This window comes from Melitaea cinxia, chromosome 2, assembly GCF_905220565.1.
Source record: "Melitaea cinxia chromosome 2, ilMelCinx1.1, whole genome shotgun sequence".
Taxonomy (NCBI): Eukaryota; Metazoa; Arthropoda; class Insecta; order Lepidoptera; family Nymphalidae; genus Melitaea; species Melitaea cinxia.
This window is the reverse complement of record NC_059395.1, coordinates 20,301,630-20,317,639: the sequence shown is the minus strand read 5'-3', so window position 1 is coordinate 20,317,639 and position 16,010 is coordinate 20,301,630. Positions and strand designations below refer to the sequence as shown.

General features: G+C 39.0%; 2 protein-coding genes across 2 annotated transcripts; one reads left to right on the top strand and one right to left on the bottom strand.

The window, feature by feature from the left end:
- Window positions 1-940: 940 nt before the first annotated feature.
- Window positions 941-3,666, bottom strand: LOC123662693 (mite allergen Der f 3-like). Its single transcript, XM_045597498.1, has 4 exons — window positions 3,269-3,666; window positions 2,557-2,725; window positions 1,399-1,584; window positions 941-1,227 (listed from the first exon to the last, which is right to left on the bottom strand). The coding sequence occupies exons 1-4, from the start codon at window positions 3,664-3,666 to the stop codon at window positions 997-999; spliced, it is 984 nt and encodes a 327-aa protein (XP_045453454.1). The 3' UTR covers window positions 941-996.
- Window positions 3,667-4,085: 419 nt separating this feature from the next.
- LOC123661359 (FMRFamide receptor-like) lies at window positions 4,086-5,852 on the top strand. The gene has a single exon (XM_045596331.1). It carries the CDS (start codon window positions 4,086-4,088, stop codon window positions 5,337-5,339), a length of 1,254 nt encoding a protein of 417 aa, XP_045452287.1. The 3' UTR covers window positions 5,340-5,852.
- Window positions 5,853-16,010: the final 10,158 nt, after the last annotated feature.

Below are 16,010 nucleotides of genomic sequence, written 5' to 3'. Positions count from 1 at the left end.
CAGCTTCGCACGGTTGCAAAAACTATCAGTCTTCCTCTAAGTATGTATTATACATATAATCCTTCGTCTGGAATCACTCTATTTACTAAAGAAAACCGCATCAAAATCCGTCGTGTAGTTTTAATGATCTAAACATACAGACAGCGGAAAGCGACTTTGTTTTATACTACGTAATGATAAGACTTATTTAATTATTACTGAGTCATTGTAATGTTTTATAGACATATCAAAATACACAGTTTAAATAAAAGATTCAAGTAATTTGGATCGAATCGGCAACTCCAGATATCCGTTCATTCGAACACCAAACCTTACAGCACCAATATTTGACAGCTTTACCATTTCAATATAGTTATAATAAAACGCGCTTGCTGCTGTAACAAGAAGCTCAGAGGCGCGAAATAAATGTGACAGGAGAAACAATAAAATTAGGATACTGCGGGTTGCGGGATATAATTCAGAGGCGTTATCTGCGATCACGACTCTGAGATAACGAGCGCCGAACCTCAGGAGCTAACAACCTATAAAATACCGAACTCGAATCTCGTTCCTGACGTCAATTATTACGTACACGTAACGTTATATTGAAGTCCTATTTTCATTACTGTTTCGATTTGAATAAATAAATAAATAAACAAAACGGATTAGCTGTATATAACAGCTTAAGACTTAACTATAATAAGATTGAGTTCAATTTACATAAATTTTAAGAACTATACTTATGTAGTTTTGCAATAATTTCAAAAGTAAAACTGCTGAAAGTCTTAGAGACTAGGGCTGCTGTGACCACCGCATTAACACCACGTTAAATTAGTCATAAAATAATCTGAATTAAAAACTGAATGACGACAGTTTCACGTATAATAAAACGAGCGAATCAAATAACAAAATAAATATTACTTGCCTTTAAAAAGTATAAAATGAAATAAAAGACATTGCATAGATGTATTGTACATATATTTTCAAAATCGAATACTGGATAACAAGAAGATAACTTCACCGCGGAGGTAAGAAAAGTAACAGAGGCAGTGATAACAATCGGTCGAGATAAACGATGTTAGTAGCATGATTTAGTTGGCGCATGCGCAACTCGGCTTCAGTGTCGTGGATAGTGGCGTTGATGACGTCAGAGTACTGGTACAGAGTTGTGAAGACGCTGGTTGCTCCGACGGGTGGAGTCCCGGTGTTCTGTTTACATTCCACTGGACCCATCGATGTTACTCCTACCTGAATTATGAAACCTGAATGAGGTGATGCTAATTTTTCCACAGCTTTAGTTGAACTCAAAATAATGTGTAATAAATACAGATATGTACATAATTATTATACTCCTATTTGTAGAAGAGGCTTTGGTCGCTTAGAATTATTCATTAACAACAGAAGTAGTATAATGTATACCGGCACTCCTCGATAGAGGACTGGACCGCCGGAGTCCCCGGAACAGACGCCGCGTGGTATACCTTCCCTTGCGACCCCACACACGCAGTAGACCCAATCCGCTCGCTCGCAGCCCACCAGCCGCAGCTCGACTCCGAACAACTCCTCGCCCATCACCGCCCGCTCCGTCCGCCCGAAACCTAGCACCTGTATTTTTTCTTACGGGGAATCTATCTTTTTTATGTACGACTAATCATCAGACCCCCCTCCAGCATCTCTGGCCACCTTCTTCACCACAGGAACACAATAGGTACTTCTTGAGAGATTTAAACATTTCATCCATTCACCCTTGTACGACTATAGGAGTACGAGTACATAATTTAGAAATGAAATTAAAGATCATTTACTTTCCATACCATAATTTTATGATGTAGGTTATGTATTTATATTAATATATTATTATTTTGTGTGACTGTAGCCTTTTATACATATATTTCAATGGTTTAATGTTTCCTTTATTGTAACGTCTCACACTTCAGCCTATCGCAGTCCACTGCTGGACATAGGCCTCCCCAAGTTCACACTACACATCCCGGTCTTCCGCAATCGTCATCCAGCCCGTATTGTAACGTCTACCCCCTTTAATTTCTGCTGTAACCGTTCTTTTTCGGGCGTGCTGGAAGAAATCTCCTTTAGAGATAAGTACACCTATTATAAGCGAGTCTCAATGACAAATTTTTTTATATAATTCTGCACGCAAAATAAATTATTTAGCTGTGATCTTTTGTAAGGTTGGGAGTACCCCCCGTACTTCCCCCGGATGGACTGTTCCGGATTTCATGGCCACTAATAATAGTATGGATTTATACAATTAGATGGATATATTGCAAAAGAGATATTTATCATCAACGATCAGGGGTCTACTGGACACGTAAACACAACGCTTGTAATACTCGTAATGTCGTAGTCGGACAACAAATATTGTTAAACTTTTGTGCTAAATATAAATCATGGAACACATCGGCCTTCGTTTCCATGCAGTCTTTGATTCAATCAAAACAAACATTAATTAATATTTAGCCAAAGTTTTAAATTTAAGTTAATCAAATTTAACTAAGGAAATTAACAATAGCTGCCATTGCTCTCAATTAGACCTTTAAAACCACGTTAGCTTAATACCTGTACTACTTTGTCATATAAATCAAAAGCATCGTTTGATCTTAAGCTACGGAGTACTGAATCGGTATTGGCTAGTTTTATTTCATCTCTTGTGCGCACTAAGCCCACGTCATGATGTAACTCTGTCACATCCAGACCATGACCTTCATCTTTCTGCACCACTCGATACCTAAGATAAAAAATGAATTAAATTTATACATATAATAAGTTGTTCAAGAATATTGTATATCAAAAATGCGCCACACATTAATGTCCTGACAATCCGTACAATATCGGTATCATCCACTCTCATACATTATCCGGATACTGTTCAATTAAACTAAATTTTGAATATACGCTTCAGCCTGTAATATCCCACTACTGGGCATAGGCCTCTTTCCCCATGTAACAGAAGGATCAAAGCTTAATCCACCACGCTGGACCGATTCGGGTTGGCGGATATATTCCCTACTAGAAGTAACGATCGCTATCAGGTGTACATGATAACAACCAGGACCGACGGCTTAACGTGCTCTCCGAGGCACAGTGAGGAGACCCACAAGGACTGCACAAACACCCAGACCACGGCAAACATCTGTATGGCCAATACAAATGTTTGTCATGTGCGGGGGAGGCGCCGCGTTAGCGCAAGGGTCACAGCCATGGATTGCACCTGTTGCGCTGGCGGTTGCGGGTTCAAATTTTGACAATAAATATAATAAAATAAACGTACTGAGGATGCTGGTATAGGAAATGTACTGCTGTAATGTTCCCATCAGTAGAAGCTGGCCGACGCGTATTATATTTGACGTAAGCGAGACGCGACGTAACACAGTGGGCCGCTGTGAGCACCCAGTGGGGAGCTATGATAGTTGCAGTACATCGAACGACCCAGTAGCGATCTAATAGCGCGCACACCACATTAAAATTCTTCAGGTCCATAGCAGATCCCCCAAAAACACGGCGTGATCCTGAACCACCGACTATCGGATCTGCGTCCATGTCCCGAAAAAATATGTGTCGGGTTCCAGTGTTTACTTTCACTTCATTCGTAGTTTTAGATGTACTCATATCGTTATTTATTTCATCAGATATAGTGATGTCACTGTCGTAGATCTCGTCTAACGTCATCATTAAAATACCATTAAATTTTAATACAAATATTAGTATTAGCACCGAAGAACTTTTCATTTTTGCAAGAATCGGTCGTTTGTAATCATTTATTAAAATAAATCTGTCAATCATGTTGACTCATTACGTCAAAGTTGGTCTTAAAGAAGAATTTAAAACTTTGGGAAAAAAGTAAAATTTGTCAATTCCTAAAGAGATGCCCATCTGTATAAATATATAATATCCTTAGTAATAAAAAAATATGCTGTTTTTTTACATCAATGTTTTTTACAATGTGAAATACCCTACACAATAACTAAACGGAAATGTTCAGAATAATAAATAAAGGATTAATGTTTTCGTTTTCAGATGGACGTGACAACTTATAAGGACGGCGCGGTGCGCTAGAATGTTGTCAGACAGAGCGGTGCGCTGGCGACATGAACCGGTCAGCGCCTCTCGAGTGCGACACGGATGTGGGCGTGCCCGACTCCGACAAGCTGTTCCGGTTCGTCGTGCATGGAGTACTCCTCAACGCCATCGGTGCCGGCGGACTCCTTGGCAATGCGCTCTCAGTGCTCGTGCTGTCGCGCCCACAGATGCGATCCTCCATCAACTGCCTGTTAGTAGGCCTCGCGGCCTGCGACACCGTACTCATTTTTACGTCAGTTCTGCTATTCGGACTCACAGCTATTTACCCGTATACCGGAGCACTCAGATACTATTACTACCACATATGCCCACATTTGACACCGTACGCGTATCCACTGGCAAATGTGGCACAAACGATGTCGGTCTACCTCACGCTGATAGTAACAGTGGAGCGATGGGTGGCAGTTTGTCATCCCTTTCGGGCGAAGGCTCTCTGCACGTCGTCGCGAGCACGTTGGTATGTGCTCGGCACTGCAACATTTGCTTTCGCTTACAATGCACCCAAATTCTTCGAGGCAGAAGTAGTTCCAGAGGGCGGTCCGGAAGCTGGAGAAGTAATATATTGCGTACGGGCAGACGTGGACTTCCGCACCGATAGATACGTGGCAGTGTACATACATTGGATGTACTTGGTGGTCATGTATATTGTACCTTTCTCGGCTCTCGCAGCTCTCAACGCTTGTATCGTCCGTCAAGTCCACCGCGCGCAAGCAGAACGAGCAAGACTGTCTCGCGTGCAACGTCGAGAACTGGGTCTGGCCACTATGCTACTTGTCGTCGTTCTAGTTTTCTTTCTTTGCAATCTGTTGCCACTCGTGACCAACGCATTTGAAGTATTTCTCGGAGATGAGTTCGACAACCTTGATCCACTCGTAAAAACGAGTAACCTTCTCGTAACCATAAACAGTAGTGTCAACTTTGTCATCTATGTTATTTTCGGAGAAAAATTCAAACGAGTGTTTCTAAAGATTTTTTGCGCGGGGCGAATTCGGCCACGGGGCCTGCGGGATTCGCCAGAACACACGCGGGACGATTCGTTTGCGTCCTACGGAGAGCGTATGTCGCTGCGGCTGGCGCGGAACGGCACTCTCCGGAGATCGGATATACGATCGACACGTATAAACAGGCCCCGACGTGCTGCCTCGCCGGCACCTACCGTCTATTACCCTGCTCCGACGCCTTCCACCGACATCTCTCTCGCTTCCACAGATGCTCCACCGTCCGCTGTAAGATGGAACGGAAATTCGCGGCTTCATTTCTGACGACGTGAATCATAGAGATTTTTCTCACCTTGCTCGCATTGAACCTCCGCTTGTGTAGGTAGTGAAGTGGCATTACGAAGAACTACATAAAAAGCGACTCGTACTGCGTAAGAGATTTAAAAGACATTCGCCTGATAAGACGACTATTATATACCTCATTCATGTATAATTATTTTGTGACGCCACAAACAAAGATTTATGTTATTCAAATACATAGTATATAGTTACCTTTTAAGTGACGGTAAATACCCTGAAAAACTTAAACCTTACCAAAGTTTGTCAAATAGTTCAAGACAACGATATACTTTATTGTTATATTTTGTGAAAATGTATGTACGTATGTATATAATACAATGTAAATATGGCATTCAAATGATATATCTAAAGTAAGAGATAGCAGTCATGCTCCAAGAGATCGCTGCGACCAATATTGTATAGTGTAAAGCGATTCTGTCATGTTCGACATGGTTCTCAATTAATAAAGGTCCTTTTAATGTATCATAACGTTTACAAGCAATGGTTTTATTTTTCCTGTTCCCCTATCACTACATTAATAACTTGACACATTATTGTAAATCTACTTATATCTGACTAATACGTACTTCATTATGCCGTATTTTATTTGTTTTGTGATATGAAATATGCTCGACATTTAAGTCTGGTTTTCAATTCGTCAAATCTGGTAGTATACCAGATCCTCCATTAATCTAAAAGGAATATGTCATAAATCATCATCCTACACCAAATCGGGATCAATTTTCATTTAGTCACAGTGTTTCTTTTTCTAATGGAACTGTCTGGTAACGCAAAAACTTTGGTTAACCAACGCCTTTACACTAAATTATAAATTTGACAATTTTATTTTAAAAGCAAATGTTATTTTAATTAAATATCTTCGATGTTTAGGTGTAACATTGTTGGCCTTTATGAAATTTAATTAAAATAATTATGAAGTAAAATTAAAGCAATACTTTTATGTATTTATTCATATTTTAACCGACTTCAAAAAAGGAGGAGGTAACTTAATTCGACCGTATATATAAATATTTTTTTTATATGTATGTTCGGGGATAGCTTCGTCGTTTATTAACCGATTTTGATAATTCTTTTTTTGTTGGAAAGGAGATATCCCTGGTGTGTGGTACGATGATAAGGAAACCAGGAGCTGACAATGGGATCCCAGAGAAATCGAGGAAAACTCTCGAAAATCTGCATAACTTATTACTGGGTGTACCGATTTTGATGATTTTTAATTTAATCGAAAGCCGATGTTTATCATGTGGTCACATTTAAATTTCATCGAGACCTGATTACAACTTTTAGAGTAATCTTTGATAATGCGTATTTACTTGACTATTTTTTCGTCTACCTACGTCGTATTACTTGTCGATATAATTGAAGTCTGTTTTTTTTTTCGTTGGCCTGCAAACACAATTATTGTATGTATCTAAAAACTCTACACCTACATCGTTATACCGTTACCGTTAAGGTCGCCTGGAAGAAACCGCTCTTTAGCAATAAGGCCGCCTGTACTTATTTCCTATTTCTTTTCTTGTCATGTTCCTTATTTTGGTGTACAATAAAAATTTATCATTATTATCATAAAATTTTCTTGTAAATGTTTCAATAGTGCCTTACATTTTGAACTCGTGCATAGAATTTTTAAAATAAGAAAGGAAACAAAAAATTATTATATTTCTTAAATATATGGGTGTAGTGCGTTAAGAAAATTAACAAATTAAAAAAATATATTTTATTAGTTATACCATTTACGATATAGCTTAGAACGAAACGGGGCAGTGAAAACTTTTTCGTATTAATAATGTATATATATTCACGGTCCTGTGGCATCCGTCGTCTTGTCAACTTTAGCAAAACTTTATTGATACTAAAAATTTAACTTTTTACCGGCAATAAAGTTGTGCCCCGTCTTTACATCGTGTCATATAAATACTTTACGATGTCAGTAGCGTTCTAAGAAAAGTACACAAAATTCAAAATTTCTACTTAGGCACATTGCTTGCATTAAGACGATTTACAGTATAAATTAAGTCCATTTCGTACTAATAATGTACTAATAAAACTTCAGTCTCTATCACAATAACCGTCTTATAGATCAGATCAGGATTCTTATAATATTTTTCATAACAATCTATTACTTATAGCTATACACATTCAGTCTGTTTTTTAACGTAACAAATCACACTTTGACTGAGGACGAATATATATACCATTAGGTAGCCTTTTCATTACATGTGTGTTACAATAGGTATCAAGAAGGCTAGGCTTTATATTGAGAACCGCATTTTAAAGTTAGATAGGTTAGGGTTAATTTTTTTTGTAACGTTATTATGTCGATAAACAGTCTAATTTGGTAATTAGATAGGTTAGGATTATTTTTATTTTTATTTTGTAACGAAATTATGCCGATAAACGGTCAAATTTTGAGCTATAATTCGACGGTTCTTAATCTAAAGCCTTGCCATCAAGAATTATATTACAGCGTATTAATCATAGAACGAGAGCATCGAACATAAATCAACCTAAAATTAAACGCGGGTTAAGCCCGTGGGACGTCCAGTAAAATATTACATAAATCCAATCACAGTTTTAAACTGAACTAAACTGAACAGTCGAATTAAACTTGCTCCGAATTAAATTTATCCAAACGTTGAACTGTATCGATTGCCGATTTCGTCGCGTTGTCTCATCGCTCCTTCATAATTTTAATCCACAGCCTACTAAAGGGTAATATGTATATTTCAAGTAATAAATTGATGACACAGGCATTGTTTGTGTAGAATACAAAGTAATTAATTTGATTGTTCGTCGTGGTGGCGTTGACTGATATTTTGGTGACATGACACATTACATTTCGAATTTAGTTCAGTAAAAGTATACATCAGAAACATCAATCAACAATTATAATATTTTTGACGCTTTAATAGTAAAATCAAGTAATTACGTACGTTTGACAAGCACCAACTTTCGATTAAAATATGATCATCGGAGTCGGTCCACCCAGTTAAATGTTATAAGATATAATATCAAGCAATTCTTGTATAATATATATAATCTGAATCTCGGAAACGGCCAACGATTTTCATGAAATTTAGTATGCAGGGGATTTCGGGGGCGATAAATCGATATAGCTAGGATTTCACTTCAGCCTATCGCAGTCCACTGCTGGACATAGGCCTCCCCAAGTTCGCGCCACACATCCCGGTCTTCCGCAATCCTCATCCAGCCTACACCAGCAATCTTACGTAGATCGTCGCTCCAACGGGCCGGAGGACGTCCCACACTGCGTTTGCCAAGACGCGGTCTCCACTCTAGGACCCGTCTACTCCAACGGCCATCGGTCCTGCGACACAGATGACCAGCCCACTGCCACTTCAACTTGCTAATTCTGTGGGCTATGTCGGTTACCTTCGTTCTCTCACGGATAGTCTCATTTCTAATCCTGTCTTTTAGAGAGACCCCAAGCATAGCCCGTTCCATTGCACGTTGAGCGACTTTAAACTTGTGGACCAGTCCCTTGGTCAGTGTCCACGTCTCGGCTCCGTATGTTAACACAGGCAGGACGCATTGCTCGAAAACTTTTGTCTTCAAGCATTGCGGAATCTTCGAAGTGAAGACTCGACGGAGTCTGCCAAACGCCGCCCAGCCCAACCGAATCCTCCTATCGGCCTCCTTCTCGAAGTTGTTGCGGCCTAGTTGGATAGTATGGCCTAGGTAAATATAATCCTGAACAACTTCGAGAAGGGTACCATCGACCGATACCGGTATCGGTATGACTTGGTTGTTAAACATAACTTTCGTCTTATCCAAGTTCATACAGAGACCGACACGTCGGGAGGACTCGTTTAGGCCGGCCAGCATTTGGCCTAACTCATCCAGCGTCTCCGCAAAGATGACAATATCGTCGGCGAAACGAAGGTGAGAGATGAATTCACCGTTGACGTTGATGCCCCGTTCCCCCCAATCCAAGGTCTTAAAAACATCCTCTAGCGCAGTGGTAAACAGTTTCGGTGATATTACATCCCCCTGTCTTACCCCGCGCCGGAGGGAAATAGGTCTTGTTCTTTGGTCATTGACATGAACGGTCATCGTCGCCGCGTCGTACATAGATTTTAGTACCTCGATATATCGCCAGTCGATATGACATCTCTGCAGAGAGTCCAGGACAGCCCAGGTCTCGACGGAGTCGAAGGCTCTGTTCTGGCGAAGCAGCCGGCAACTCGCGCCTCTGCCGCATCAGATCCAAGGCTTCGGGAGAAAGTCGACTAGCCCGTTGGCGCAGTTTGTAGTGACCCTGCTTTCTGCTCCGAGGGTTGTGGGTTCGATTCCCACCCCGAGTCTGGGTGTAATATAAATATTTATTTATATACTTATATATGTATTATTTATAAGTATGTTTATTGAAAAAAAAAAATATGTAGCTATATACCAGTCGGCTGTAACCTATAACACAAGCATTAAGTTGCTTACTTTAGGAACAGACGACCGTGTGTGTATTGTGTAAATATTTAAAAAAAACTTAAATATTTATTTGTATGTTTGTATAAATATTTTTAACAAAAAAAAAAAAAAAAAAAAAAAAATAAAAAAAAAAAAAAAAAAAAAAAAAGTTTGGACTGCTTCGTTGGCTTTGTTGGTGGAAAGTGCCTGCGACCCAGTGTACACACCGTCTTCACCACGTTGTCGGTTATCTCGTCCACGTCGCTAGTAGTTTCCAGCGAATCGAATCGGTTTTGGAGTTCCAACTGAAACTGCTCGGAGCCACATAGTATTTGGGGCAGCGTAGGTCGGAGAGTAGATTTCATCAAGCGGGTCCGCCCCTTTCGGAGACATATATTCAGAGTGCCCCGTACTAGCCGGTGGTCGCTGCCGGTGTTAAACCTGTTAACCACTGAGACATCTCTGAATATATGCCTTTTATCCGCTATGATGAAATCTATCTCGTTCCTCGTCACAGTATCGGGGCTTTGCCATGTCCACCTCCTTTGGGGCTTCTTCTCAAAAAATGAGTTCATCAAGAAGAGCCCCTCCGATTCGAGGAAGTTGACAAGCGTCTGCCCCCTGTGATTCCTGTGCCCCAATCCGTGTGGTCCGATGCTCGATCCGTCGCGGCCTTGTACTCCCACTTTAGCGTTGAAGTCTCCCATAACAACGCTGTAGAAGGTCGAAGTAGTGCCATGTATGGCCCTTGTAATATCTTCATACAAGGCTTCGACTTCATCGTCAGAGTGTGCCGAGGTCGGCGCATATACCTGTATCACTTTCAGGGAGTACCTGTCGGTGAGCTTAAGTACAAGGTACGCTACCCGGGTTGACACACTACTGACTTCCACAACGTTGTTAGTGAGAGTCTTGTGAACCAGAAAACCGACGCCACCTTGGGAAAGCCCATCACCTTCACGGAAGTAGAACAAGTGCCCGGAGTCCAGGATCATCGTGTCCTCTCCCTCTCTTCGGACTTCAGACAACCCCAGTATGCTCCACTTAATGTGACTAAGTTCTACCTCAAGTTCGGTGAGGTGATGGTCCAACCGTAGCGTGCGTCCATTATACGTAGCCAGGAATATTTTTCTATGGCAGCCTCCCGTACCCCGGTGATTCTTGGCACCCTCTACCCCACCGTTACCACGGCCGCTGCCGTAGCCGGGAATAGTGGGGCTGCCGGGAACTGAGGGCCTTATTTTTAGGTTCGAACTCATGGGGGTTTTTGCCCATAGTCACCACGCTGGGCAGGCGGGTTGGTGACCGCAGGGCTGACTTTGTCGCACCGAAGACGCTGCTGCCCGTCCTCGGTCTGTGCATTTAAAAAGCCAGCAGTTGGATGGCTATCCCGCCATCGGTCGGCCTTTCAAGTTCCAAGGTGGTAGTGGAACTGTGCTATCCCTTAGTCGCCTCTTACGACACCCACGGGAAGAGATGGGGTGGCTAAATTCTTTAGTGCCGTAACCACACAGCACACCACCACACAGCTAGGATTTATTTTTAGAAAATATCGTTTTATCCCTGTTTTTCGGCAAAGAAAAAATGGCTACAATATCGTTAGAATACGAAGGTAAATTTCGCAACTGTCAGTAAATTTGTAATAGCTCAGGTGAGAGATCGGCCGGTCGGGATCGACCGAGAAGAATACGGTTTAATTCCCCATGTCTCCAGATCGATTATGTTTTTCCTTTTTTTTCTAATTGCACTCATGATTTTTTATTGAAATAACCAGTTCATTTTTTTTACTATAATGCCGATAAAATCGGAAAATATTATTCATATTTTAACAATATGTAATTCGTATTTAAATATGATTACCAAAAAACAAGATTTACTAAAAAAATACCGAGCTAAGCTCGGTCAACCAGGTACTAAGATATAATACATCGTAGATCAACGGAAAAATAGTCAAGTCAATACGCATTATTAGATATAACTTGAAAAGTTCTAGTTAGAGCTCAATTAAATTTAAATGGGCCACATTTCCACAAAAGAATAATCAAAATCAGTCCACTTAGTAAAAAGTTCTTAGATTACATACAGAAAAAACAACCTTCTCTTATTTTGAAATCGGTTAAAAACTATATTAGTTGAGAGTATACTATTCAATACACAGCCGTATTCCTATAGATACTGTTCTGGTCATTAACAATAATAATCAGCTCGTTTGAACATAATACGACTTTTTCGATATAAATATCGAACTATATTTTATTATTATTATTTATCATCTCAATTTGACCATGTTATATTGTCTTAGCGAACTATTCCGTTTGGGAGAACTAATAATCGTTTATTATTTTCTAATACTTATGATTGGCACATTAATATCGTAGTAAGAACACAAAAATTACTTTTGCAACGATACCCAAATTCCACCAATCAAATAAGATTGTTAATATCCTGTCAAAGAAATAAATAAGGAAGGAAAGAGTATTTATCTCGACCCGAGACTTATGTCGAGACATTCGTTAAGAAAAACTCATTAAACGCTTTCTTAGACTCAGGCCCTTAATACCCTCAATATTTGTCTCGATTCCATTCTTTTGTAGTTCTTATTCGCTATTTTTAACCTATATAGAAAAAAGATGACTTTTTCACATTAAAAAAAAATCTCTTTCACATTCCTTCTACCTCGTTCCCTCAATGATGAGGATCGCTACCACGAATGATACGTCTCCATTGAAGGCAATCGTAAGCAGCATGTGTTGCACGTGCTAGCTGTCTCCCACTGTATTCTTGATGACATCAGACCATCTTGCTGGTAAATAAATAAATATCATATAACATACACACACGGTCGTCTGTTCCTAAAGTAAGCAACTTATTGCTTGTGTTACAGGTAACAGCCAACTGTTATAACTAAATATTTTTTTTATAAATATACATAAAAATAATACATATCTCAACTCGTGGCACAGAAAGCAGGGCCACTACAAACTGCGCCAACGGGCTAGTCAATGGTGTCCTCCCTTTTCACATTAAGGTGATATAAATAAACAAATAAAAGTCTCACACTTAAGGGCACGAGGTAGCAAAGGGAGTTTGAGACGAGACTTCGTAAAGATAGGAGATAAAACACATAATCATCACATCACCATCACATCACAGCAGCCTTTCGCAGTCCACTACTAGACATAGGCCTCCATAAGTTTGCGCAAAAACGGCGTGAACTCATGTGTTTTGCCTATAGTCACCACGCTGGGCAGGCAGGTTGGTGACTGCAGGGCTGGCTTTGTCGCACCGAAGACGCTGCTGCCCGTCTTCGGCCTGTGTATTTCAAAGCCAGCAGTTGGATGGTTATCCCGCCATCGTTCGGCTTTTTAAGTTCCAAGGTAGTAGTGGAACTGTGTTATCCCTTAGTCGCGTCCTACGACACCCACGGGAAGAGAGGGGGTGGCTATATTCTTTGATGCCGTAACAAACACATAATAAGGACATCGAATTAAGAACCTTGTCTTTTTATTGAAATAGATAAAAATAAAGAAGAAAGAAAACGAAGGACAAATAAGTATCGGTAGTTTGAAAAATATGTTTATGTTCCGTCACCGATGTAACGTAACTAATGTGAAGATTCAGTGTTCGCTTTTGACAAACAATTTACCAAAAAAAAATATTCATAATGCACGCACTACTGACAAACTAATACATTGAAAAGAAATAATATTGCTTCAAACAAAAAAGACGTTACATAAATACTTATGTATTTTTTTGACGTGACAAGGTCTAATAAATCGATGAATGCCGGTTGCATGCACGAAAAAGGATGACTCATTATAGCGTTACGCTCGTTGTCCCATTACGCTCATTATAGGTACGCTTACGCTGCATCTGTCTCTCCTCCACTCGATTGGCCTATGCGTCCGAGATGTTTTGTTTACACCGACTTTACAAACAACCAATTTTTTTTATTTGTATCTCTTGATATCTCTAACACTTACCTATTCTGACAATCGGATGAAAAAGAAATAATTATTTATTTACAAATGTACGTAGAAATGTTACGAGCTTCAAGAAATTTGCAAATGGATTCACCTACTGTTAAAAAACTAAACGTCTTTTAAACAAAATTTGATATTTACTAAGTATAAGTATTTGATACATTCTTAGAATTTAGACAGCAACAAACTCAAAGTGCAGGCGTTGTCTGAGTACTCTCTGGCACTTCATAATTTATATGAAATATATTTAGGGGGCTGGCAGAAGTTAACTGTTACCGATACGAGTGCGACACGAGATAATTAGAACGTAAGTATAGGATATATTTTTATGTTATACCAATCTGTTACTTAAACTAATTACATATGCAAGTATAACGAAAATATAATGACATTATAGATTAATAGAGGAGAAGAAACGATTTACTGACGAAAGAAAGAAAAAAAAACTTTTATTTTATGAGAGTATATAAGGGTATTACTACGTCCATACTTAGAATCACCGCTCATTACTACAACGATTAAACTTTGCTAACCCACAAAATGTGCGTAAAACGTCCGTACAATCAGTCCGGTGACTATTAAGTTCGCATTAATTCTGAAGAAAGGGTTATCTTGAAAGTAATTTGCACCATTTAGGGCCCCGGGGGCTTTATTAAGCCAGTAAATAAATGAAGAAATACCATTTTGAAGGCAACCGTTACTCTTCATTGGAATCCGAGCCGTGGCGTAATTTAAGGCGCAGTGAAATAATGGCTAGACTCTCTCTTACATTTTACAATCAGTTAAGCGCCTGTTTATAATTTTTAGCAATTATTGATTCGAGGGTTAGCAACATGCATTTAAAACTTAAACAAACAAAAGTTTCTTGCTTACTTGCTATTAATGAATTTAATTTTCAAAGTTTAGATGGCCTTTAAAAAAGTGCTCTTCAACGTTTATTTAGTTGTACCTACGAGGACGTGGCATTCCAATGGCTTATACTATCTTATATTTACTATGTAAAATGAATAGCGAAAAGATAAAAGATGTTATACAATGGATACCTGCTCGTGTTGTTATAGAATACATTGATGTGATGGATGTACTGGCGAAAGAAGCTTGTTCTGAGTATGATTTTATTTACTAAATTGTAGACGTTTTTCATGATTGGCCAACCCAAATTACTCTTCTATAATGGATGTTCAGTAAGTAAAATAGTGGTACTTAATATTCAAATAGAATCAATTCTTTCTAAAAGTACGCTTGTTGTTAACGGAATAATAATAATAATAATAATAGTTTGCTTGCAAACAAAAAAAAACCGACTTCAATTACATCGACAAGGAATACAACATAAGTAGAAAAAAAAATAGTCAAGAAAAGTACTTGTTAGAACTCAATTAAATTTTAATGGGACCACATGACATGTTGGTACCACCTTTCAGTTAGAAAAATCATCAAAATTGGTCTATTCAGTCAAAAGTTCTGAGGTATCATATATAGAAAATACAATAGAATTGAGAATCTCCTCCTTCTTTGGAAATCGGTTAAAACGGCAGAATATTTGGAAAAGTTTAATAAAATCAAACCAAAGCAACTATTGTTTTTATTATAAACTAATGAATAGATTTATCCTTAATTGCTACTGCAATGAAATTTACATTGATCTCATTTTAGCGAAGTTTTTGCATTTTATGGTATTAAAATTATTTTATTACAAAAATAACCACAAAAAACCAATGGTGCAGTGGAATGCACCAGCAAGCGATGGCAGCTATTGTTCTTGTATTTCATTACAAATAAAATCATAAAAACATATCACAAATAAAAAAATTACGAAGCAAGCTTTTTAAATTTGATCCTTTTCATTATAACCTTTCTTTTTGGCCTTCACCGTTAAGAAAAATGCGTTTTAATTAAAATTGGGAAAACTTCACATTACACCCACACCATTATTTCTTACGGATATCCGAGTGGTTATTCTGTTTTGCAATTGTAAACCTTATAACATAGTCTCAATAAACTTTAACTACGATTAAACAGTTGCCAATATACATTTATGAAGACCAGACGTGTTTCTCTTACCGATCCGCCGGCACAAGCCAAACTAAACCTTACGACGTTACCATATGGTCCTTCGAGCCGGACGGAAGTTTAACATTGCATTGAGAACCGCTTACCGGGAGAACAAAAGAACTGCATTCCTAAGCGATACGCGAGCGTCGAGTTGAAGCTTAGTGCAATTATA